This window comes from Crassostrea angulata, chromosome 3 (genome assembly GCF_025612915.1).
Source record: "Crassostrea angulata isolate pt1a10 chromosome 3, ASM2561291v2, whole genome shotgun sequence".
Lineage (NCBI taxonomy): Eukaryota > Metazoa > Mollusca > Bivalvia > Ostreida > Ostreidae > Magallana > Magallana angulata.
Genome location: NC_069113.1, coordinates 40,349,700 through 40,377,432, shown reverse-complemented (window position 1 = coordinate 40,377,432; position 27,733 = coordinate 40,349,700). Strand labels below are relative to the sequence as shown.

The 27,733-nt window shown below is 34.8% G+C and overlaps 2 protein-coding genes and 1 pseudogene across 2 annotated transcripts in view; 1 reads left to right on the top strand and 2 right to left on the bottom strand.

Annotated features, from left to right (window-relative positions):
- Positions 1–8,738, top strand: part of LOC128177916 (papilin-like) — a 56,211-nt gene extending 47,473 nt beyond the window's left edge. The window contains 13 exon segments of the mRNA XM_052844839.1: positions 348–464; positions 818–934; positions 1,126–1,236; positions 1,640–1,834; positions 2,099–2,458; positions 3,031–3,219; positions 3,882–4,013; positions 4,343–4,475; positions 4,711–4,865; positions 5,391–5,405; positions 6,571–6,843; positions 7,003–7,275; positions 7,638–8,738. Of these exon segments, the coding sequence (XP_052700799.1) occupies positions 348–464; positions 818–934; positions 1,126–1,236; positions 1,640–1,834; positions 2,099–2,458; positions 3,031–3,219; positions 3,882–4,013; positions 4,343–4,475; positions 4,711–4,865; positions 5,391–5,405; positions 6,571–6,843; positions 7,003–7,275; positions 7,638–7,801 (2,234 nt within the window). The 3' untranslated portion in view covers positions 7,802–8,738.
- Positions 8,739–8,799: 61 nt separating this feature from the next.
- LOC128177917 (uncharacterized) lies at positions 8,800–12,740 on the bottom strand (annotated as a pseudogene).
- A 5,275-nt stretch (positions 12,741–18,015) lies between these two features.
- On the bottom strand, positions 18,016–27,729 carry LOC128176371 (uncharacterized). The gene is made up of 5 exons (XM_052842642.1): positions 27,568–27,729; positions 26,386–26,575; positions 25,796–25,862; positions 25,140–25,240; positions 18,016–18,824 (listed from the first exon to the last, which is right to left on the bottom strand). Exons 1-5 carry the CDS (start codon positions 27,621–27,623, stop codon positions 18,321–18,323), a joined length of 918 nt encoding a protein of 305 aa, XP_052698602.1. The 5' UTR covers positions 27,624–27,729; the 3' UTR covers positions 18,016–18,320.
- Between the last annotated feature and the right edge of the window lie 4 nt (positions 27,730–27,733).

The window sequence follows — 27,733 nt, the reverse complement described above, 5'->3', positions numbered from 1 at the left end:
TGTGTGGTGAGATACTTACCGGTAATGACAATGTGTGGTAAGATACCCAATACTTAGCCAAAATGTGTGGTAAGATACCAGGTACATAACACAATATGTGGTATGATACTAAACACATAGAACTCAAGGTATGGTTAAAATTTATTAGAGCCAATATTTCTTTGAGTTTTAGTTGTGAAAGGCTTGTTGGGATATGATTTGTGGATTTGTTTTCACTCGTATAATAAAGCAAATCTGTGGTTTCAAAGTACCAAAAATGTGTTGTACGCCGTTTAAATTAGAGCTTGCTCCCTGAAAAGCAGTGATTTTTGTAATTCAAATGATTTCTAAATCGTGTCGAATTTTAGCACCTGTCACAACTTGTCCCGAGGGTTACTTCCGCTGTGCTGACCGCTCGTGCGTAGACGGCAGGAGATGTGATGGTAGACAGGACTGTGCCGACAACTCAGATGAATATCAGTGTGGTAATGTACATTACCTCTGTAGATTGTCAATTGAAAATTCATTCTTTTACTATTATACTACTATATAATACTATACCAGTATAATACATGTGTGTATAGGTACACATGTATATCATTAACAGTTGTGCAATTTTTTAAAAATTTAATCTATCAAGGGTAGATGTGTATATTTTGTGCTCCATTTCTTTGGGGGGGGGGGCGGGTTCAAATTTAAAATCGTATAAATGTTTTTTTTAGGGTTTGTTCTGTTATGAAGCTTACACAATACACAAAATTTATTTAAGTAATTATCATGATTTCTTAATAATATTTTTACTGTACATTAATTAACAATGCTGTTATTTTACTTTTAGTGGTTAATACAACCTGTCCACAAGGTTACTTCCGCTGTGCTGACCGCTCGTGCGTGGCCGGCAGGAGGTGTGATGGTAGACAGGACTGTGCCGACAACTCAGATGAATATCAGTGTGGTAAGTTGGTAAAGTACATCAATTCAAAATTCAGTCAAAAATGTATTTGAAAAAATTTGAGAAATTTTGAATTGTATATCCCACCTACTTGTAAAAACCCACCGCCCAAACAATAATTGAGTATTGTCAACTATAAAACACATCTGCTCTTCGAAGAAGGCTTAAAATTTGTTGTTTGATTTTGTTTCCAGCTGTCCAGAATCCCCCTACCGATGTTGATGTGACTCCATCGAGGGACGATAACTACCAGGTGTTACTGCGATGGAGAGCACCTGCCTCTAGTGGTCTTAACCCAGTACTTGGTTTGTATACTTTATTTACGTATATATCCTCTAATAGATAATTTAAGGTGACATTGATGTGTTGCACTTGGTAGCTTTTTATATTTGTATGTGTGAATGAATTTAAATTTCTTTCATAATATCAAAGGTCCTTATATCAGTACCAATCAGACTCAACCTAACAGAAAGTAAACCCCAACTAAACCCTGGGTTTACTTTCTGGATTCACTCCGGGTTGACTTGAGTGGACCCAGAGTAGACCAAAATTTTCAAAAGTAAACCCAAAGTTAACCCAGAAAGTAAACCCGGGGTTTAGTTGGGGTTTACTCTGGTGTTAGGTTAGGTCTGATCGGTACTCTTTATCTTGATGTGGCAACAAGTGTACCTTAAATATTGGTATATTTCTTGTTTTAAACACACACAGATTATAAGATTCTCTACACTAACCGAGGTCCTAGTGCTGACGAGAGTCAATGGTACACACAGCAAGCAGAAGGCAACCAAGAGTACATGTATGTGTCCGGTCTACAGCCAGATTCTACCTACTACTTCAAGATCCAGGCCAGGAATGCCGGGGGCTATGGCCCCTTCTCCAGAGCTGTGGTCTACATTGCACCATGTAAGTCATATTGTAATCTTTGTCTGATTTAAAAGTCACTAGTAATAGGATGTCATCTCTCTTTTTGTTCAACAACACCACCACCACACCACCCCCCCCCCCCCCTCCCGGTCTCCTTTAAAAATGCACTGGTATTTAAGTAAGCTCTGAACACGTTGGTGTCTATTGTTACACAGCTAGCTTCTCTCAAATAGATGTATATAAAATAAGATAAGCTTTTACCATATAGACATCTTTTCATATTGCCTTTTTTTTCACTATCAGCAAGAGTAACTGACGCCCCAAGAGGAAAGGACCCCAACTGTATGCTTCCCGTGGACCGGGGCAGCTGTAACAACATGACCATCATGTACCACTACGACCCGTCCATCAGTGATTGCCGACCGTTCCGTTGGTACGGCTGTACCGGTAATGCCAACAGGTTTAGTAGTGGTCAAGAGTGTCGTAGCAGGTGCTGGGACAGGTACAACGTCATCCCCACAAGGGGACCTGTCTACCCCACTGAGCGGCCACGGGTCACTAGCAGACCCACCTACCCGACCGAGAGACCACCTGTCACCACAAGGAGGCCCATTTACCCCACCGAGGGACCCAGGGTCACTACGACCAGGGAGTATACCGTCAGTAAGTTTATATGTTTTAAAAAATCCATATTACAAGTTAACAGATAAGTACCTTACTCTTGATAGGTTGAGATATTTGACCTGGTAATCAGTGCCTTTACATATCATTTACTATCCCTAGCAAAATCTCTATTCATTTGAGGATTTGGTAATTTTAGGATAAATTAGTTCACTTTTTTACAAAATGAAGTGAATAAAAAGTGGTTCCCTTTATATTTATCAACACGTTTCCTTGGAATTGCCTTATCAACATAATTATTTCCTTGGAATTGCCTTGTCAATGTAATTCCTTGGACTATTTCACTTCAGAATCTAATGATTTCATCATGGTTCTGTTAAGTTAATCAAATTATCATGTCATCAAGATACAGTTAGACTTGGATCAATAGTTTATGTGTAGAGTATGACAGCCATCAGACTGACTAAGTATGAAAATAACAAACTGGAATTGTTTCCCTTCCTACCTACCTACCAATCCTATCAATTTAAGGTGGAAGTAGACAAAAATTCATTTTAGCCTATTAATGATATCATCTTTAGGTTGTATATTTATGATTTGATTATAATTTTGAGATGTGGACCTCTGTGATGAGAAAGATGAGCGAGGACCTTGCAGTAACTACTCTGTCAAGTGGTACTACAACAAGACGGAGCAGAAATGTCGCCGCTTCTGGTACGGCGGTTGTGAAGGCAACGCCAACAGGTTCGACGACGAACAGGACTGTCAGGACGTGTGTATTAAACGCGTTCGTCCCAATCCAGGTCAGTCTTATCAAAGACACACCTAGACATGGCCAGAGAAAGTTACTGTAATTCTGTAATCCGTACATTCACTGAGGTCCATCAATACATGGCCAGAGAAAGTTACTGTAATTCTGTAATCCATACATTCACTGAGGTCCATCAATACATGGCCAGAGAAAGTTACTGTAATTCTGTAATCCATACATTCACTGAGGTCCATCAATACATGGCCAGAGAAAGTTACTGTAATTCTGTAAGCCATACATTCACTGTGGTACATCAATACATGGCATCAATACATGGCCAGGGAAAGTTAATTGATGTAATTCTGTAATCCATACATTCACTGTGGTACATCTGTAATTGGCAATACATGGCCAGGGAAAGTTACTGTAATTCCATAATGCAGTTACAATAATAACAATTGTATATGTAATTAATTAATAATATATAAATATAGTTGATCTTCAGTATCCCAAGCACCAATATATCAAATACTACAGATGTGTCAAAGTGCCTGGCAGTCCAGATTAGTTATCTTTTAAGCTTTTTACCCTCTTGAATCTTCAGATATCTCAAAGTATTTTTTGTCGTCCCATGGTGTTTGAGATAACAAGGTTTGACTTTAATATGATCGATTGTACCATTACATCAGTTAATATTGTGTCTTCAACTGACAGGAACCCCTGCAACCACCAAAGCCCCAGATGATAAGGACAATGAGATCGATGACAAGACCTGTGGGTCTCGCTTTGGCTGCTGCCCTGACGGAATCACCCCTGCCAGAGACTTCTACCTCAGTAACTGTAATGGTAGGTTAACGTGCCATTAAACGTGCAGTAATATGTGATCCCCCTTGTATATTATCTTTGATCTATTTGTCTTTCTCTCAGAACTTGATATTTATGTATTTATAAATGTTCAAGGTAAAATATGTTGAGATGATTGAACTGCATGTCAATGTAGTTTCTAATCACTTTTGGGAACAGAGATTTTGAACACCAAAAACTTGAACACAAATGTTGTGATATTGCCACTATCAAATGAAGTAAGCAAATAGCTGTAATAAAAAAAAATGAGCCAGTACTGACACCAATGGTCTGTAGAAATCTGTTGTGATTTGATTTTGTTTTGACTTTAGATGAGACAGGACCAGACACTGAGGTTATACAGGGAGACTACACCTCTCTGATCAAGGAACCGGATACCGATGTGGTAATACAGTGTAACCGATATCAAACCGGATACGGTTCTATCTCCTGGTACAAGGATGGGTAAGTGATCAATTGATGTGGTAATACATTGCAAAAGATATCCAAATGGAAAGTGATCATTGATACAGTGCAACCGATATCAGACCATATAGTTCTGTCTCATGGCAAACTAATTGGTAAGTGATCTATTGATGTGATACAGTATAACATGTACTTTTAATTGAATGTTTGAAAACCTTAATGTACTTTATGAGAGATAATAGTATCTTCAAGAACTTTGAACTTTATTTCACAGCTTCCAACTTGCACAAACTGGAAGAGTATTTATACAAAGTGACGGCTCTCTATTGATTCGTATGGCTACAGTAGATGACAGTGGAATGTACGCCTGTAGAATTGCCTCTGTCGGATCCACCCCAGAAATCGAAAGGTTTAGACTACAAGTGGAAGGTAAGAACCCAATCTTGAGGCTGCCATTCTGGCCCAGTTATTCAGTATGAACTGGAAATATTTTTTCACTATTTCTTAAACTTAATGCAAGCTAGGATAAAAGTTTAGTGCCCCCTTTTTTGCTCTCTAACTGAAGTAGTGTAATTGAATTTGTGTATCTTTAGAGTTTCGTGTGATACTAGATTAAAAGATGGTTTTGTGGTTATACTAATTTCTGATTTGTCCTTTATATATTGACTTGTAGTCTATCAAAGGGTAGATCCTAATTGTAATGTTCTGTATTTGTTTTTGTTGAAAATGTCTTTCCTTGTAAAATATCATCAAAGTCCTATTTAGGTCAAATTCTCTGTAAATCTTCATGTATACCTACATTTTAATATGAGTAATATTGAGTTGAGACTAACAATTTGTCACCTGTAGAAGTAGAAACTAGAGCACCTGAGGTCACTCAAGGTCATGTTTTTTTACCTTTGACCCTTGTAATTAGTCCAGTGTAATATGTGTCCTACCTGTGTTTGGTTTCAGCTCGCGGGGAAAAAGGTAATTACAGGATAGTCCAATAAACATGGTCTCCAAGACTCTGTTACAATTGTTTGTGGAAACCAATAACTTAATAGTTCTATATTTATAGTCATTTCACACACAGTTTAGTTAATACCATAGGCTATGAATGTTGTCTGTATGAATAACATGTACCTTTTTTAAGTTTAGTATTTTTGCATGATGTTTGCCTCCTTATTTTGATTTAAAAACAATTATGGTTTAGTTTTAAGATATACACTGAAAAAAATTCACAATGTTGAATAGAATGTAGACATCAAATCATCAAATTTGTAGTGAGCTTTAGTTATTTCCAATCTAATTAGATTAAGTTATTTCTTTTGTAAATGTAAATAATAGTAGAATTGATCATTTAAGTGAAGTTGAATGTTTGATAACTTTTCTCTACTGAACATACTGACTGTGGAAACATTCAAATTCATGGGGACCAATTTTCATGGAATGTCAATTTTTGAATGGTTTATAAGGATGTATTTTTGTGGATTAGCTTTATATGTACAATAAATAAAAACCGCATTTCTTGTTTCATTGGGAATATTAATGTTTGGGTAAGGGGTATCTACATAATCCTCGAAAATTGATCCTACACGAATGATGATTCCACAGAATTAATTATGAAGCATGCAATATTATACATGTAAATTTAACTAACGTTTTATCAATCTTAAATATTTTGTAAATCTAAAGATTCAGAGCAATGCGCATTATTTGTTTACCAAAGTAACCCTTTTTATGGTCAGGAATCAAAAATTTATACACAACCAAGATATCTGAACAAAAAAAAAAGGAATGAATTTTTTTCCTTCCTTTTGATGGAATTGGACAACATTGTCAATACAAACCCTATTTATACCTTATTTGTATAATGTATTCAATAATACTGACAGCATGCATTGTCATTTACAACTATTTGTTTCTACAATCTTTAACTTTTCATGAACATGCAATGAACAAATTCACAAAAAAAAACAATTGAAACATATTGTATAATGAATAAACAATCAAATTAGATAAAAATCTACTTACATTTCTACACTTAATGATTTTGTTAACCTACTTTTATAATGAAAAATATACAATAATGTCATATGAATTTCTCTAATTTTTCTTTCTTTTCTTTAATTTTCCTTTCTTTTACCTACAGTTCCAATTACAATCTTCCCAACTCCTGCCAAGATTGTGGTCCAGCCGGGAATGAACGCCTTCCTACACTGCCAGGCTTATGGCAACCCTCGCCCCAGGGTAGCTTGGTCTCGGGACGGCTACGACGTGTCCCGTGATCCCCGGTTCTCTGTGTACCCCAATGGAACGCTGATTATCCAGCGGACCCTGGAGCAGGACATGGGTAGCTACCTGTGTGTGGCCAACAATGGAGTGTCCAATCCGGCCCAAAGAATCGTCATGCTGCAGCTCAGAGGTATGTAAATGGATTGTTAGGATGGCTTTTGATCTGAACAACCTTTTGATTTAAAGACTATAAAGCTGAGAATTTTTGAATAAAGTTTGCTATAAAATCTTGGAAAAAATGAAGAAATTCTTCAGTTTTAATGGTCGCTTGGATATTTTTGTGTTGTAGAATCATTGCGGGCAAGTATAGAACAAGTAGAGGAGAGGAAGAGGGAGGGGGAGACATTGTACCTGACTTGTTCGGGCTTTGGTTACCCCACCCCCTCAATTACCTGGGAGAAGAACGGCCTGCCACTCACATCCGACCAGAGAATTAAAATCCAAGGAGGAAGTTTGAGGGTGATAAACTTGGCACTTGAGGACACGGGCACTTACACATGTATAGTGATGAATGACGAGGAGAAAGTTGAGGACACTGTGTCAATTCAAGTGACTCCATTCGGTAAATTTATTTATAGATGTATCTTCTTCAATGGAAGTTTTAAAAAAATAATAGTAGATTTTTACTTTCATGCATATAGTTAGTTTTGTGATTTCTCCGTTTTAAACCAAATTGTGAGAGTATAAGATATTTTTTATCTCAATTTATACAGTTTATTACTGTCATGAAAGTAACAGTGAAATTTAAAATCTGCAACAGGTGCTTTTTGGGGTTTTATGTGGATAATTCCTCACATTTAATTAGGAATCTTAATTAGGAAACTTTGGAGGAGGAATACAATAGTATTTCTCGTTGTAGTTTTTCTTCTGTTATATTGTTTACTTGGGTTTCCTTATAATTTAAAGTTTCCCAAATGTTTGTAGATCTGCTGCCGTCTACTTGTGTGGACTCGGCCAGTAAAGTCAAGTGTTCCCTGATCGTGGCTGCCCGCCTGTGTGGTCACACCAGATACTCGCGCCCTTGCTGTGAGAGTTGTCAGAGAGAGAAGACGAGAATAATGCAGCAGTCCTCAACAATCCTGGGTTAAAGCAGGCGCCACCAATCTCAATACTCAGCCATACTGTGTCACGCCCTTTGATATATATACGTGTAACTTGTGCACTATTTGGAAATGAGTTGAACTGAAATGAAATGGCTATTATTATAACAAACCCTCTAGATCCTAGAGTCGACTTGTAAGTTTTTCTTTTTGTATTTTTATATTAAAAAGAATGTGTACTCTGTTGATTTCTTGTGTTTTTGTATGAAATTAAGGAACACTTGTACATGTTACTAGCCATGTTAGAAATCCTTGCTTTTTTGTATGGAATCCATTAAATCTCTAGTTATATACATGTATTCGTTCTGTAAAACACCCCCACCCACCGTTCTTGTGCTCGGGCTGACAGTGGCATTGAGGCCAGTTACATTCCAAGTGATTCATAGGATCTTGACAGTTGTATGAAGTATTATGTTAGCTTTTTGCATGTAATCATTTCCTTAAAAAAAAACAAATTGATACCAAAGTTGTATTTAATGAGCCTTAATTAATATTATGTAACCCTCCTTCTCTTCTTATAAATCTCATTTTTGTATAGAGAATATTTATATAGCAAAGTATGTACATTTATTGTAATTATTAAAGATATGTAGAATGAGAATTCTTTCTAATGGTAAAATGATTAATTTTAGATGTCCAGATTTTTTGAGAATTTCATGAAAATTCAAATCTTAATATTGCATGACTTAATTTGTCAGATGAGCATGTGAGTGAAATTTTCTTCTTTGTCTGTTCATTAATTAAGTCTTTGTGACACTTCTGATTGTTATTCGAGAAAACCATTTGATACCTCTTTGTTTTACTATGCAATGGTGCTCAGTTAATATTGCTTGTCTTATTACAGGAAGTCTACACCTTTTACAAAGATCGGTGTCATTTTATATTGTTTACAGAAATCTGGATTTGAATAAATGTTGTAAAATCTCCTCTTATTATGTTCATCATTGTGAATTGTGTTACAAGAAGATGTCTACAACCTTAAAAGAAAAAAAATCCACAGAAGTATTGTTATTAAATTATTTTATTAAATATTTCTATAAATCATTCTAAAAATATATATTATGGTACATGTATCACCCAATGTGAGAGAAAATGACATCTTTGTTATTTGCATCAAGAGACATAATTTATCTCTATAGTTTTTTAAGGAAAAATGCTGTACTATTTATACGCAGTCACATACAACAACAACAAAAATGGAAGAAAAAACAACATTTCTCAACAACATGGTTACAAATCAGGATATTGCATACCAAGACTCAATTGCTTTTTCTTAAGACTTGATATATATGTTCCAATTATTTCTTGATTGAACATTCATTTCTCATTTCAAGAGAAGTAAATTTAAACACCAAGTTGAGTTTCACTTTATGTACAAGATGAAATGCAACATGAATTAACATGCACATTTACCAAGGAAATTGTTTAAAATATAAACTCATGGTAAATTGGCATTCAAATCTTCAAAAAATATTTGAAAATAGTTCTATAATCCTCTCTATCTTTCAAACTTAACATCAAAATTATCAAATTTGTAAGATTAAAAAAATATAAATATTCAACGATTAGTACTTTATGATAGTATAATGTTATGCTTTGAAATATTTTTGAGAATACAAAGAATACTTGCTAAATTATAGACCAAAATATACAGATAATGTTCATATTATGTAATCAATATCCCTCACTAAGCATAACATTTCAATACACGTGCACAGTGAAAAAATGATACTTGATAACATGTATATGGTTATTATGACCAAATGAATTTTTTTATTGTTTTATTATTTATCTTTAGAGGGTTTTTTAAATTGTTTTTATGGTGTTTTTTAAATTTTTTTTTATTTTGGTGGGGTTTTTTTTTTTTAAGTTTTTGACTCGCGTTAAAATCAAAATATCAGCTTATGTATTACAAACTGAAAACAGTTCTATAACATACCAGTTTTTTTTTCTAAATTGAATATCAAAATTATAAAACATGTACGAAATCCTTTGAACGATTGCGTTTATATTCGTGCAAACGTGAAATGATAACAGAATTAGTCATTTTAACTCATTATGGTAGTTTTTAAGCATCTCCTTTCATTCTTTATCGATGCCTAGCATACTGGCGTTCGAATCTTCTTGACGCGTCCTCGTCCACGTAAGTATTGAACGGCTTGGCTCGAGCACGATTCTCCAACAGATCCTCGCTTCTCTTCTTGTCACGACCTTTCTTGCTCCTCTTGACGTCACCATTACAACTACAGGCCTGACCAAAATCTAACGGAGGCAGCACGACTCTCTCTGAAGGCACTTCCGGGAAAACTTTGACGGGTGGTCCTCGAACTGGTCCGTACCCCGGGACGTACCCCACTACTGGCCTCTGTGTTCGGCCAGGTTTAGGCCGATTGTCGATGACAGGAAATGACGTATTGCTGGAGGTACGCTTTTTCCCTCCCGGACACGCTTGTCCGACGTTTTCCTTCATCACACGGACAGCTCCATATCCGGGAACGTAACCCACCGTGGTTTTCTTTTTAGCGTTGGACGACCTACGTCGAACGTGCTCGTTTTCATCGGCCTTCCGTCTAGTTTTCTCTTTCATTCTTTTGTATTCGGGAATTTGATCCAAGTTATCATAGACGTGTGCAATGCTAGGGTGCATGTGTGTGAGACAATACCCGGGGTGGTAGCCTGATTGACTCTGGACCAGATCATTGGAGGTAGGGGGACCAAGATATCCAAAATCCACATCTGATCGCGTGCTGCTGGGATTAACTCGTCCAATGTCTGCTGCAAATCGTCCATGCACCATGTCCACTTGCCAGGCGTGAATCTCTTTATCGGTCATGAAGTTGAGGCGGGGTGTGTTGTCGGGGTCTTCCTCGGTAGGACCATATCTAACAGGTGATTCTTGTTTGATATCGTGGTTTACAGGCTCCATCTGAATTGGAGACTTCGGAGATTTAGCAAGAGCTCTGTCAACGATCCCAGTATCAACAGCCGACTCATGATGTACATTTCTTTCTTCTTCCCCAACCGGTTCGAAGTCATCTTCATATGTGAAATTTTCTTCATTGTGACAAGGTTTTTTCTCAATGATGGGGACTTCGGTGCTAACAATGGGTCCTTTTCCTGTTTTAGTTTTGGGTTCATCTTTGTCCCCAGTGTTGTTGGTCTGTTTTTTGGAGGCTGTTTCAGTTTTCTTTGCAGTCTTGGCACCGAGACTTCCTTCCCGTTGGAGTCTGCGCTTTGCCTCATAAGCCTTTCTTCTTTCCAGAGCATTCTTCTGTCTTGTGTCCTGTTTTTGGGACACTCGCTTTGTTTTTTACTTTATTAAAGATTCGACTTGGTGTCTTGTTTTCTCTGCGAGACACATTCTTTGCGCATTCATTGACACGAGTGTTGGGATTTTCATATTTTTCCTTGGACATTTTCTTTGCATTATTCTTTGCTTTAGCATTCGCAGGCTTTGTGACTTCCGGCGTGACTGATCGTATTGGTATTTTGCTGGACGAGACTTTCATTGAAGTTTGAGATAAACATGACATTTCTGAAGCAAGTTTGGGTGCCCTGTCCTTTGTGTCAAAAATCCTCTTCTCATTGTTCGCATCCTCATTTGAAGAAGGAGTGCTAAGACCAACACCTAACATTGTGGACGACACTTGTGAACTGTAGCACATTTCCCACTCATCTTGGTTTATTTTATTGTCAACTGATTTGCATCTGTTTACATGATCACCAAAATGTGCGCTCTTAAGCGAGTTTGGAGAATTTGTTGTACTGTATACGGTGGACGAAGAAGCTTGTCTAATTTTGTCCTCATTGCGGGTGATCTGTGCAACGTCCTTATCACGTGGCGTTCTGGTTCTGACTGGTACTAGTATATGGCTTGCACTGCTTCGGCTTGATTCAGACTCTCTACCAAGAAATGTGAAGGATTCAATTCTCCGTGGGATTTTAGATGGACCTAGCAGTGCAGTCTTATTATCCTGCTTTGAACCAGACTGACTTGATTTTGAACGGTCTTGGACATTTCCAGAACTCCTGCCCTCAGTAGATCTTGGGGTACTTTGTATGCTTTGTTTGCTGGATGACGAGATCTGTCTAATAAAAGGCAACGGAGTGTAAGAATTTTGGTCCACGCTTAATTCTAGAACGCTTCCTCTAGAACTGGTAGTGTTAGCAGGTGAACCATGCTGTCCACGTGTTGGTGTTCTACTTCTTGTCAAATTTCTTGATACTAACGATCTTGATGTGGTCGCTAACTCTAATTGGGCGCTGTCTGCACGAGAACTTGTCACACGGCTGCTCTTGCTCGAGTTTCTGCTCTCCTCATCCTTCGTTTTGAGAGAATTTGCTGATATGACGACTGATCGCCCTTGAGCTGCTCTAGATACGACAGAATATCGGTCATCATTAGACGATTTGCAGCGTTTGTTTTGTCCAGTTCTTGATTCGTTGTTGACAGACGATCTGCCACTAGCTAGGCTAGCTGGAACTGATTCATCTGGATCGGTGCTTCTTCGGATACAGCGGCTTGAGAGCTCGCTGTATACGCGTGCAGCCACGGTGTCTACAACCTCATCTTTCAGTACACCAATCCTTCTTAGGTCATTGCACATCTGGCTGCACACGCGCTCCATTATAGATTCTACGGAGGGTAATTCCTCAGTTGGTCTGGGTGTATCGCTTGTTCTCTGGGCACTGAATGCCTGAACACGACCATCTCTGGAGTCCTTGTTGGGGGAAGTAATTCTGGGTGTCTCTCTAAAAGACCTGGGACTTTCTCCATTCCAAGCGATACCCGGAATTCTAATAGAAGACTCCGACTCGGTAAAGTTTGGGGTGTAATTTCCTTCCACAGGAAATTCCATAGTTAGATATAGATTGCGCTGATTGACTTTAAGATTTTGATAAATTTAGAAAACGATATGGGCCTGAAATAGAAGCAAAAGATACTTGTAGAGTACACAATATGTTTTGTAACCTAATTTAACATGTAACATAGAAAATAAAATTTTAACATGTATGTGTAATGCAAAATACGTATAAGCTATAACTAGGACGTTAACCACAATTTTACATGATAGGGTGACGGAAGGCACTGCTTATTTTTTATACAATGATAAACAATATAATAAACTAGTACATGTATTATTTTTATTTGCAAAGCGAAGGCTTTTTAATTTCTGGTTTAGGTGCTTATACTTTAACAATAAAGTGTTGAAAGTCAGTTTTACTCACCTAATTAATTCGGGGTTATATGCCTCCTTCTGAATCCACGATACAATCCGATGAGTTTTTGGTGATATTCTCAGATGACGAGACTAAATGAATGATTAGCTCAAATTTTCAAGCTTTGTGATGAATATACCACGATCTAAATCGCAAAAAGATTGGTAAAATCTGACGAGGCAGTAAGTTACCAACCGGCGGTTCCAAGATGACTTCTTAGAATGATTGTGACGTAATCGGTTGAACATTGTGACGTTCAAGACAACAACGTCTAAGAAATTGTGACGTCACAAGTATTAAGGGATAAAAAAAATAATATCAATATTACTCATAGAATGTGGCCGACATAATTACACGTATAATGAACACAAGATTAAAAAAAAAATTAATTATGGTCTTGATGCAAGTTGGCATGGTTTTTACAATAATATCAGAATTTTTTTTTTCATAGTTTTCACTCAACCTATAATCGCATGGGTATATGTTGGCGTTGTGTTGATTAAAATAAGGATGCAGACTTCTAGTGGCAATTCTTGTTTTTATTCAAGAATTCTTAATCTCTCATTAGATATCATAGAGAAAATGCATATACACTGTCCTGAGTTTACTTTGAATCAAAGCATCGATTAAAAGAAAGCAAATACTCCATTGCATGTTGCCACAACTGTGTTTAAAAGAACGAGTACCAATCACAGCCACAGAGCGCCTAGTTCTAAGTTGGCATCCATGCCTTTTCTCAAAGTATAAAAAAAGATAATTAATACAAACGGCTGGGTGTACTTTATCAACAAAATGTTTTCTTCGGCGATTCATGCGAGTATGAAGCATTGCAGAAAAAATTACACAACTAACGTTAACTAATATGTAAATCTTTCTTTTACATTATATAATCAGTCATAAAGAGAAGGTAAAAGTAACTAAAATTTCTAAAAATGGGATTTAAGTCTGACATCATTATGATTATTTCGTGCAGTCAGTAATTAATTTTTAGGTTACTGAAGAGTTTGATCGATCAACACACTAGTTACAACTGAATCGTGTAGATTTCAACCCTGTCAGTATCTATATAGCGCCATGAATCACAATAAATTAATACTCAGTGGATATAAATATTGCAGGATGGTTAACAAACTCGGCGCCAGCGAAACTTGCCCAAATGAGGAAATAAATGCTCTTATTTGTCTACGAGTCAAACGTTTTAAAACTGATTTTGAAAAAAAAACAAAAAACTATCAAATAAAAACGCCTCATGACTGTACAATTTACAACTTCAACTGAACAAATTGAAGTTTATACAGGGATCAATGCGCGTATTCAAGACGTCATCACATTGATTGATTGAATCGGGAATGTGTCAATTTTTGGATGCCTTTCCTGTTGACGAGACAGATATTCCAAATCACATTCCACTAAACAAATGATAAGACTATTTTTTTTTGTTTTGGGACAAATTTTGCAAATAAAGTTACATGGATTGTACATTATCTAAGGAATAAGGAATCATTCTTTGAGTATTACTAGGTGATAATTTCGGTCGGGGCGTGATCAAAATCCAATAAAGCCCGAATGGCCTTCATCATTTGATAGATTTGATCACGCCCCGATCGAAATTATCACATCATAATATTATTAATATATCAAAGACTAATTCCTCATTATGTATGTTTATAAGAAGAAAAATAAAGGAATTGGATTTTCCCGGTAAAATGCACATTTATACGTGTTCTTTAAGCCTACCAAGTTTCACAAAATTCTGTGCATCGGTTCAAAAGGAGCTATGATGAAAAACTGATCATTACTTTATTCAGTAAAAGGTTATTTAAAATTTAATTTTTCAAAAAACACCAGAATTCCCGGGAAAATCATTAAATCAAAAACCATTGTATTCCTGGTAATATGCACATCTACACGTTGTGTCTCAGTAGCTTCAAAGTTTCTTGAAATCGTGCACTGTGTCGTAAGAGGGATTGCACCGACAAACATATAACTGTAACAAATTAATGAATTAGTCATAAAGTGTATGTAAAAGTAACTAAATTATTGTAACGTTGGATAGAAAAAATAGACAATGGAATTTGAGTTTGACATTATCATTAATTTCGGGTAGTTCATGATTTTTTAAAAAAAAGTTGTTTAAGAATTCGATCGATCGATAAACTGGTTAGAACTAGAATTCAACCCGATCAGTTTTCATAGAGCTATCAACCGGGTACTAATTTGTTATAACAAATTACTAATCTGTTATAACAAATTAATAAAAATTACTGCAGCGGCCTGAATACGCTTCCGTAAATAAGTCAATATGATCAAGATTAAAGTGAACAACTCATCATTCGTAGGAACATTTTTTTGTTCAAATTAAGTTTGAATAATTGAAATATAATATAAACTGAGTATATGTCATCAACTATTCAGTGACCAGTGAAATCACTTATTTGAATAGGTAATATCAAACAGCACCTCATAATCTTCTCCTATAAAAAAAAGTTCTCGTAGGCATAGGTACTACTACTTGTGTGGAAACTCCCTTCCATTTGAGATAAACTTGTGGTACATTTTTATGCACCGCTAGTTGCTGTTGGGGGGGGGGGGGGGGGTTGAAAACCTGATACTGTTTTCAGTTCCAGTCCACACACTTCTAATTTAAACACAAAATATAGTTTTCCTTTGGATATCTATGCACCCCCCTTCTCCCATTGTTTGTAGCAAATGCAATTATTTGATTGCAGACAGATTCCAGACCCCCCCCCCCCAAAAAAAATAAATAAATAAAGTATATAGTAGTAATTATTGCTTCTCTGCAAATACCTTAAGCACACCTAATCACATGTATGACCTTCCATTCCATCACTTGATCTATTGAAAATCTACATCCTTTCCCTATCCTTGGATAACTATACTTATTTAATTCTGGTGTGAGGTTCTAGCTATTCTTGGGGTCTTCCTCAGGAGGGTTCTGTAAAATCTTTTTTGCCAAAAATATAGATTTCAGTTCAAGAATAGTTGTGGCAAGATTTCAGATGAAGGGGGGGGGGGGTCATTACCATATTTTAGGGAGTTGTTTTGGCCCCTTCTAGATAAGGTTTAGACTCCAGTATGAAGCCTATCAAATGCATGTATGAGATTCATTGTATGAACTATGGTACTCAATAGAATTTCTTTTGACATACTAGATTTTGTGCATATTTCTTTGTTAAATGTGCATTTTCTTTTTGAAAAATAATGCATTGACCTGTATATATGATGTTACTTTTCTCCTAGCTTAGAAAAAGTTTATAATTTGATAATTTTATCGAAATCGAGTAACACAGTGATGTATGATGTGCATCTATACAGGTGGAACCACTACAGCAAAATACTTTTCAACTGTTAAAGGTCTGTGGCTTATAGGGATAGCAGAGATAAAAGAGAAATACCCAGTACTATAGTGGACAACACTTTTACAAGTAGTTCAGCTTTAAGGTGTAATATCCCTCTGCTATTAATTTTACCATATCTTTTTTTAAAATTTTCATATTGATTTTCATGAAAGTCAATATCAATAGATTCAGATGAAACAAAGTTGAAGTGATGAAGCACTGCTAGATTTTTCAAAAATTGATGTGTATAATCATGTTATGAAGAAAACTAGACATAGTGAATAGAAAAAGCAAAATTTTACCATCGCAGCGTAAAATTAAAAATATTAAATGTATATGAAAATAATATATAGTTATATACATTGCCAATTCATATTAGAAAACGTAATGAAGCGGTGCTTTTTAGTTCAGAATAGCACTTTGTTGCATAGGTTTGTAACAAAAATTGCTTCAATTAGCAAGAGTTATCTTTCTTTATCATAGACTATTGAAGATTTTACATACATATTTCACATACAGTACTTGATAAATTGCCACAGTTTCTAATTAATCAAAAATGTTTTCTGTTTTTAAATTTGGATAAGATAATAGTTCATGTGAATGGATCCATATGTTTTAGAAATGCTAAAAGTGTAAACCAGTCGTGAGAGCATTTTGTTATAACACTAAAAGGGGATCAAATGAATGATCTTCCAGTAATTGGTATGATCTCAATATAGGGATATACTGTGGAATCATTAGATTTCATGGTGGCTCAATTTTCGTGGAATTCGTGGGTACCTCTCATCAACGAATTAAAATCCTCCACGAATTAATAAATTAGGGTAATAAAGTCATATTTCCTCTGTAGGTTTGAGAGAATATACAAAATTACGTCCCCACAAAGCTGTAAAATTTAAGCAATCCACGAAAATTGGCCCCCACGTAAATTAATGATTCCACAGTATTGTCTTGAATAAAATGTAATATTATTATTTGTTTAATTTTGTTGTCTCATATCTGCTCTCTCAGATAAGAAAACCCATATTCAATTTTAAACATTTGAAATGTTATGTTTCAAACGATGATAATTAAGCCTAGAGTTTGCAATAGTCTTGGTCACGTTTTTCTCAATTATAATTCATTCACCTTTGTGAACGAGCTATACATGGGGAGAGAGAGAGCAAAATTTCATCCAAAATTCTCTGGCCTAAAACATCAAACAAGTACTGTTCATGTACTGAACTATTACATAAAATTTAGTAATATTTCTAAAAAAAATTAATCCATTGGGGGAGGGGAAGGGGTATACATGTAGACATTGCCTCATTAAAATTTTCATAAATATAATTCGCATCTTACATCTTTTTTCTGAAAGTTTTCTTTACTTTTTTTCACTTGCCAAAAGTTTGGGTTTAGTTCGTTTGGTTCAAATTTCCTTTTTTTTTTTTTTTTTTTTTTTTTATAATTGAATATCAAATAAATGTCGCCTAGCTTCCAACATAAACTTGGGCCCAGCACTGCTTCCCTTATTGCTACATGCCTTAATAATTGTGAGTGAACAGAAACAAAGTGAGATTATTTTCTACAGAAGTTATCTCTCTTATCAGAGGGATATTCCACCTTAAGATAAAAAATTGAGTATATTATTATATACATAGTATAATTTATTGTAAATTTATTTAATTTTTTTCAACATAATACTATTATAATGTGTTCATAATGATGGTGCATAGACTATTTTGTTGTCAAGATGTTTGATGCAAACAGCAGAATATTCAACATTATGACCTGAAAACAAATCGAAGAAAGCAAAACACTGAAAGACACTGATACAAATTACATTTATAGCAGTGTATTCTGTAACTGGCAAAACCTCCTTAATGCCTGCAAAACTTTTACACTGCAAATGCAGAATTGAAACTAGAGATAGCTTTCTTGCACTTTTATCATGATTTGGGGTCATCTGAATCTTTGTCCGGCTTGGTTTTCTCCCTATCTGCTTTTTTTAATGCTTCCATTACATCCTGAACTGAGTCTCTTTGGATCTGCTCCCCGTCAGATTGACTACTTTTCTCTCCCTCCAATTCTTCTTTTGTCTTCTCTGCTGCCATCTTTCCTTTCCTTTCCTTCCTTTCTCTCTCTACTTCGTCCTTATCTTCAGGTGCTTGCTGGTCTGCAAGTATTTCCTTTGCTTTCCTCCTTCTTTCCATTATGTAATCAATGTTAGTCTTTGTCTCTTTTATTCTCGAGATGGGAGTTTCCAGAATTTTCTTTGGTTTAAAATCCTCATGTACATTATTGTTGAAAAGGTCAATTGTTTGTTGAAACTTAATTGTATCAGTGTCTTTTGGTAATATCATACTGTCATCAATAACTTCTGGTGGAATCATAGCTGCAGCAATCTGACGCTTTTCACCATTCAAGAAATTGAACAGAGCACAGGCTTTCTCCTGTAAAACAGTTTTAAAATCTCAATGATATAGTATACATCATTTACTGTTGATTCCTTATTTTACATGAGTTTTTATCATAGTTTCACGTAGTTCACATATGTCCAAAAAATAAAAAACGAGATCTTAAAATTCGAGAGATGCGTTTCTCGCAAATTTACGCGGATATTAATTCCTCACATTTAAATAGGAATCTACAATATTGCAGATACAATCAAACTTGAGTATCTCTTGTATCCTTGATACTAAATGAATGTTGAAAATCTAACTACTGTTTCTCCACATATTTAACCTCAACATCTCAAATCATTGGATATATCACAGGTAAGTTTTGTTCTTGGTGCCTTAAAGTTTAAAATAATGCTTTTTTTTATTGTTGTTGGAAAATGCTAGTAAAGAAAATGGACAAATAAGGAGGGTAACTGCCAGTACTCGGACAGATAGGAAACATAGGTAATCAAAGATTACAAAGCTCACCGAGACGAGACATCACCCTTATGAGACTTCACCTTTATGAGACCACCTTTATCATATTAAATGAAAATCATACTTTATGATCTTGAATATTCATGGATTCTGTTTTGACACAATATCGTATATCATCTGTTAAAAAATTGTATGATAATCAAATGATCATATGTTAATCAATACAATGATATAAAATTAAATATCGCATCCTATCATATTTACATCATATATCATATAATACAATAAAATACCATAATAAACAATGATGAGATATGATATTGTAACGTATGATATGACATTGTATTGTGTTATACGTTATTGTACTTGATCACATAATACAATATCATAATATATAAAAAAAAATATAGTATTATTAATATTACAATATCATATTACATAATACATCATAACATTGAAACATATATTATATTGTATAATATAGTATGATATGTATGATACTGTATCATTTTTGATGCATAATATGATATTGTATCATATGATACAATATGATTTGATACAACATTGTATCATATCAAATGATACAATAGTATGTGATAAAGTAAAATATTATATTATACAATATGATATTTAAATATCATATGATACAATAATATATTTTACAATATCATACAACTTCATGTGATGTAATAATATATCATATTATAAACCAATATCATATTATACAATATTGTGTGATACAATATTATATAATATTACAGAATCATATTATACAATTTCATGTGATATAATTCTATATTACAGAAACTAATATCATATTATACTATTACTTATTAGGTTAGTTACTGACTCACTACGGAAATATATTGGGTTGATCAATCTCTAAGATGGCGAGGCGAAGCCGAGCCTTCTATGAGATTGATCAACCCAATATATTTCCGTAGTGAGTCAGTAACTAACCTAATAAGTGTTTTGTTTTCTCGAGGACTATCAAGCGACATATTTATTCGCAAATAGCAGTGATCTACGCAAAGCCATGTACAAGATGCCTACCATCTCGTCCAATTTAACTCATTTAAACTCTTCAAAATTTTCAATCTCACCTTTCAAATACTCTTTCAAAATCTTTGCTTCACCAATGTTTACTTACAATGATTTGTTGCTATTCAATATTTAAATGTTTTCTCCCTTTCCTCTGCAGAGATTTGAGCAAATTTCGACGCTGCCATTTTGTTCTGCTCCAGACAAAACAATGTGACGCCAATATTCTAAGGGCAACTACTCTAATTTTAAAGAATTACAAAGGGCAACTACTCCAAATACTTTAAGAACTTACGGCATGCAGTTTATGTATAAAATACTATGAAATGTATAATGAGTAAAAATGAGTAAGCGATGCGTCGACCAATGACGGCCATATTGCCTAATATTATTTCTCACAGAACAAATATAGAGATATATGAGGCAATCACGTGCTTTGGTTAAACCAATGAAAATGTGACATTTAGGTCCAAGGGAAAACAAAATATCGTTTGATACAATATTATAGAATATACAATATTGTATCATAGGATAGAATATTATATTTTGCAATATCTTATTTAATAGTATCATGTGATAAAATAATAAATTAATAATACAATACAATATTATACAATATTGTATCATAATATACAATACTATACATAACGATATCATGATACAATATCATAACATAAAATATCAAAAAAATTGATACAATATCATATTGTATCATATAACTTTTTATAATATTACATATGGTATTATATTGTATCATATTTAACAATATTGTTACATACCATATAATACTATATCATAGGAATCATGTTATATCATTTATCAACAAACACATCTATCCATCGAGCAGGTTTGAGTGAGGTAGGAGATTTCTTTAGCATCCTTGATAATGGAGATCAGGCTCTGCATCTGAAGCAACCTCTGCGTTTCATTTAAATATAGTTAAATCAACTATGCAAGCTATCATCTATAAAACATGTGACCTGTTCCAAAAAAACTAAACCTCATCCAGCATCCGAAACCAATGGCTCAGATTCAGCATTCAAGCCTGTCAGGTGGAACACTATAATAATAAGACGCATCTCCATGCAAGTTTGGAGAAGTTCAGACCAGTAATAACTAATATATCATCATCAGAGGGCACTAGCAATTAAAACCTTAATCTGCTCCAGCATCCGCAATCTTTGGCTCAAATTCAGCATCCATGCCTGTCAGATGCATATGTATCATACGACACACCATCCATTCAAGTTTGGTGAAGTTAAGACCTGTAATAACTAAGATATATTTTTTAGCATCCTTGATAATGGAGATCAAGCTCTGCATCTGATGCTTCCTCTGTGATTCATTCATATTACAGTTTAATCAACTATGCAAGTTTGAAATAGTACTATTATCTATTTAACATGTGACCTGTTCTAAAAAACTGAATCATATCCAGCATCTGAAACCTATGGCTCAGACTCAGCATTCAAGCTTGTCAGGTGCATCAGTATCATAAGACGCACCATCCATGGGAGTCTGGTGAAGTTAGGACAAGTAATAACTAAGATATAATCATCAGAGGGCACCTGTTTCAAAAACTTTAACCAGCTCTAAAAACCTTAACCTCCTCCAGCATCCGAAACCTATGGCTCAGACTCAGCATTCAAGCCTGTCTGGTGCATCAGTATCATAAGAGGCACCATCCATGGAAGTCTGGTGAAGTTAGGACAAGTAGTAACTAAGATATAATCATCAGAGGGCACCTGCAACAAAAACTTTAACCAGCTCCAAAAACCTTAACCTCCTCCAGCACCCGAAACCTATAGCTCAGATTCAGCACCCAAGCCTGCCTGGTTCATCAGTATCATAAGACACACCATCCATGCAAGTTTGGTGAAGTACGGACCAGCAGTAACTTAGATATTGCTATCGATGGGCACCTGCAACAAAAACTTTAACCTGCTCCAAAAACCTTAACCTCCTCCAGCATCCGAAACCTATAGCTCAGATTCAGCACTCAAGCCTGTCTGGTGCATCAGTATCATAAGACACACCATCCATGCAAGTTTGGTGAAGTACAGACCTGCAGTAACTTAGATATTGCTATCGAAGGGCACCTGCAACAAAAACTTTAACCTGGTCCAACTACCTTAACCTCCTCCAGCATCTGAAATTTAGGACTCAGATTCAGCATCCAAGTCTTTCAAGTCCATAAGTAGGTCCAGATGCATCATCCATGCAAGTTTGGTAAAGATAGGACAAGTAATAGCTTAGATACAGGACCTGCAACAAAAACTTTAACCAGGTCCGGACGCCGACGCCGAGGGTATAGCATAAGCTCCCCCTGACTTCGTCTCGGTGAGCTAAAAACCAGCATTAGACTTATAAAAAAATTCAACAATTTTTTAAATTAAATTTGTATTAAACTTAAAACTCTGTATTAACACTTTTAAAGATAACTTCAAAACTTGTAACAATTCGATATGAACTTGTGTATACAAATAAAAATCTTCAAAAAAAGTCATTTTAAACTTTAACCTTAGTTATTTTATGAAGAGGGTTGATCTATTTTTCAAATCATTGTTATTGTTTAATTAAAGAATAGGCCCAGGAGCCACATTGCTCACCTGAGCAACAATAGCCATTACCTTGATCAAATCAGCTTAACCCTTAGGCTGCTACGCGCGACTATTGTTGCGCCGAAATTTGAGGTCCACCACTGCTACGCGCGACTATTGTCGTTTTTCCGAGAGCGAGTTATCTAAGGTTTCCCCAAGCCTCGCTTTGAACAAAAACACAATGACTATTGTTAGGAATGAAATTTGATTGGTCAATTGATGTTTTCGGAAGGTTTCTAGAGTTTTCAAGAGTTTAAAATAAAGGCTATAGAGCGGTAAACTTCCGAGAAATGTTTTGAATTTGTGGCCAAAATGGCGAACGTAGAATGATGCGACGAGACAGAAGTTTTGAACTTTTTTCACAGTGATAGCAAAGACGTAAATACTTTTGATGGATTTAATCCTGCAGTACATATGACTTAGAAGATGTTGAATTATTGATTTATGTGTCTTTGATGGACTTTGTGCCAAGAAATGACCAAGAATTTGATGCCGATCTCGAGGTAGGCTGGTCGCGTGTTGATCCACCGCCATGGATATACCATTCACCAGAGAGGAAAAATTAAATGCTAAAATGGAGGATTACGAACCTTTATCGTTTCTTAATTATTTTTAAATGATATGTTTATGGAAATTCTTGTTTAATTGATCAACATCTATACCGAGAGACGTGAGCAGCCCGAGAATGTGAATCAGACCAACATTAAAAAACATTGATAAAGTGTTTGATGTATTTCTTCATTTTTCAGTAATTTTGACCTATTAATTGTTTACCCGATGTTCAAAAATGATATGAATAAAAATGAATCTAACAATGTATGACTTATTCATATACTAAGGAACTTTTACAGTCATTTGGGTTCTAAAATATGACAATTGAAGAATGGAACAATAAAAGGCATTGATTTTAATTGATTTTCACATTTGAACGTACCTAGATTGATAAATACAAGTTAAATGAAAAAAATGAGCATTGCATTGAAATCTTCAACATTTTCTCTTGCATTTAAATATAAGTTTGGTAACTGTAGCATAAATAGTTGCTGAGATATATGATCTTAAAACTCGATAGTCAATTACCATTAATTGTGAGTAATAAATTCAGCAGTGGCGGCCATCTTGGCGAAAATTAATGCAGCAGCCTAAGGGTTAATGGTACTGTCATTTAGGGTATTCTGAATCATTTTTACACCTGATTGCAAAATAATGGGTATGTAAAAATGCATCATCATGTTTTCAATAAGTCATTTGGTATCAACAGAAAGGAAATCATGTCAGAAAACAGATTTTGTGTAACATGATACTTCTATCTTTGAAGTTGCAAATTTGACAGGGGTTCTCCTGACACCATCTCTTTTGGTATTGTGGGTCACTTCTGAGTATTTTAAAATCACTGGCCCTAAACAGCCTGAATACATGTACCAAAAATACTTACGAAATCATTATAATGCATCCTGTATGCAATATATGAAAAAGAGTAATACGTTCAATAGCCGGAATTTTATCAGAAATTCACAAAAACAAAATTCAAGTAATCTACATATCTTGCTGAATATATTCTTAGAAAAATATATTCATTCTACATCAGATATACATGTATCACTTTGAAACACAACATTTGAATGTTTCAGGCAAATTAAAGAAGTACATTTACTTTTGGAAAAACTACCAATATTATATAGCATTAATTTTAAATAGAAAAATTCATTTAAAAAATGGCACTTCAAGTTTAGTGCAATCTTCACTTCAACCATTTAACACTATCTTGAATATCTGGTCATGAGCAATGTGTTTTTGATTTAATCCTGTTTAAACATGTACTTGACTCAGGGAATGACAACATTATTAGAAAAGAGATGAAGACTGCGTCATCACCCTAGGCTAGCAAAGATGCACCGATACATGTAAACCATATGATATAACACTAAATCACTAGTATGATTTACAGTATGCGATATCCAATTGCTATACTGAGGTTTCATCAATATTTGTTAAATACTAATTTTCGTGGATTTCGTTGTTTAGTTGATCCACGAAATTAAATGTTCATTGAAGTGCAATTTTTATTAACATTTTGTATTGATAGGGTCATTGGCCACGAATTTACGTATCTTTGAAATTGTGATTTTCACTTTATCCATGAAAATTGATGCCCTTGAATATTAATGAAACCACAGTAATTGTTTCAGATACAGTATATATATCAAAGCTATATAGCTTAAGGAGAAGAAATATATTAATATCATACCGTTGTTAAGATTTCAAAGTTGATTTTGTTGCCTCTGAGGTAATTCATAGCCTCTTGGCTGAGCCTCTCTACCTTGTGTCCAAGTCCAATTAAAAGAATGTCTGCAAAAATTACATGTGATTATATTAATTATAATTGAAATCAAATCATTACTGTCCAATATCATTTTTTTACCCCCGGTTTTCATAAATCTACATTTTTAAAACTCCGATGATGTTTTATTATCAAGCTTAATAATTCCTTATATTGATTAAAGCTAAATACAGTTGAACTTTGAATATCTCAAAAACCGATATCTCAAAAAAAAATGGATATGTCAAAATGATTTGTAAGTCCCAACCACTTATTTTTTAAGTGTTTTACCATCGATATCTTGAATACACAGATATCTCAAAGTTTTTATTCATCTGATCTAGTTTGAGATAACAAAGTTTGACTCTACTTACAAATCATGACCATAGACCACCCCTCTCCCACTGTGGCGTGGGAAATTGTTTTAAAATAAGCCCATTTCTGACCATGTGCCAATTTTTTTTTTTGCATTGCACTATATTGACAAAAATTTGATTTGTTTAATAACTGACAAAGACATGGGAAATGTAAATATTTGCTGGGTAGATAAAGTAAAGACCTTTTTAACAATGCTGAATTCTTACCAACTTTTGGGTCAAGAAGGGTGAATAAAGATAGTGATGCCTCATTAATGTCATTAAAGTCCTTCACCTGTTGAAGAAATTAAATCAGTGCATACAAGCTAATCTAAGTAAAAAATAAAATTCCGAAAGGACATACATGTAACTAGCAATGTCAAACTGAGTATGGGGAATAACAAAGTTTAAGGTGGGATGGGACCCCTGCTGATCTTAAAAATATGGATAAAAGTACAATATACCGGTATTCAAAAATTAATTACTTTCTCCGTTCAAGATTTATTCCTAAAATTTACAATACTTGGCCAAAAAATATATTTTCAAAATTTTGGAAAGATAAAAAAATAAAAGACCTGGTGGGATTCGAACTCATGTATTGTTTACATAGCAAAGAATTGTAAATTGCATGTGTATAACTTGACAACTCATTCAAATTTTTGTTAAATATTAGAAATACATGAACCTTTAGTGAAGTATTGTAAATATTTAAAAATGGAAAAATAAAACTTGAAAAAAAAAATTAACTCAAATTGCAACCATGCCCCTTTATTGACAAGATAACAACAGCACATTAATGCATGAAACTTAAACCGTACATTCCAATGTAGAACCTCCCTGGGGAAGAATACAGCTGGGCCGATGATTCTAATGTCATCATTGTGTAGGAGGAAACCTGACTGGCTGAAGGACTTAATCATAATGTGGTCAGCTATGTGGTCACTTAGTAAGTTCAGGGTCACCTTGGAAGCATTCACTGTGCTTGTCTGGTCCCAGCGAGCACATCGTCTGTAAACAATACAATATTTCAGAGGACTCTATTATTTGGCTAATAATATAATCATGGTCGTAATGATTTAGCTGCTAGATTTTGAGCAATTTCTCACTGAATGATGATGAAATAAAACAACCTTATTGTTCGCTGCAGGTCTGTAGCTCCTGGTCTGAAAAAAATCGGATGGACGACCTGGGAGCTACAGTGCCACCCATTGAAAAATTGTATAATTATTGCGCAGAAAAACGTGCGCAAGTTTTTTTTTTACTGATTAACCTTATTTATACACCAATTCTGTGAAAACAATTTGTACCAATAAATTCTTTATGCAATTTACTACAGAAATTGTCTCTTTACTTGCCTTTGATAATCTTTTAACACCCCCATCACTATAGCCCCTTAAAATAAAGATGTACAGTTTGTTTACATGTAAAATGGCGACTCTCAGTCTTGATGTAAATTCAACATACTTGATTTTCCGAGGTCGGTAGCATGTTTTTGAGAATGTCTGAGGCAAGTAAAATGACGATATCAGTAAGTGAATTGCATGAAGAATTTAATGGTACTGTTTTTAAAGAATTGTGTATAAATCAGGTCAATCAGTCCAAAGCTAGCGCATGTTTTTCTACGCAATAAATATTAAATACACAATTTTTTCAGTGGGTAGCACTGTAGCTCCCAGGTCGTCCACCCTAATTATTTTCAGACCAGGGCTACAGACCTGCAGCTACCTTATTATGCATATTGAATTTATTTATCAATTGATTTGAACTTAAAATGATCATAGATGTTAATAGGTAACTATTCGCAATGTATACAGCACCGGCGCTTGTGTATGAAAGCTTATCTATTAAAAACAATTTTGGTTTGTAGTAATTAAGCCTACAGACTCAGTAGGAAACAAGCGCCTGCATGAGGTTTACACTGTAAATTACAGTTGCTGATATTGTCAGAGCGTTTTCGTAATTCGTAACGTGACACATCTAACGATACAAACAGAACTTACCTCATGTGACTTGTGATTACTTTTCTACAAAGAAGGCCGAATCTTGAATGAGACATGTTTTAGTTAAAGAAATTACATAAAACACCGGTATATATGACCTTTCCTGGCTTTCTATTCACAGTCTATATTCCGGAAATTGCTCCGAGTTCTGTATGAATTTATTTTG

Bases quoted from the DNA above. Each gene is read 5' to 3' on its own strand.
- LOC128176371 (XM_052842642.1), bottom strand. From the start codon at position 27,623: ATGTCTCATTCAAGATTCGGCCTTCTTTGTAGAAAAGTAATCACAAGT. The intron at 26,576-27,567 runs GTAAGTTCTGTT...TATTGTTTACAG, and splicing joins GTAATCACAAGTCACATGAG to ACGATGTGCTCGCTGGGACC. The intron at 25,863-26,385 runs GTACGGTTTAAG...TTTCTTCAACAG, and splicing joins GGGAGGTTCTACATTGGAAT to GTGAAGGACTTTAATGACAT.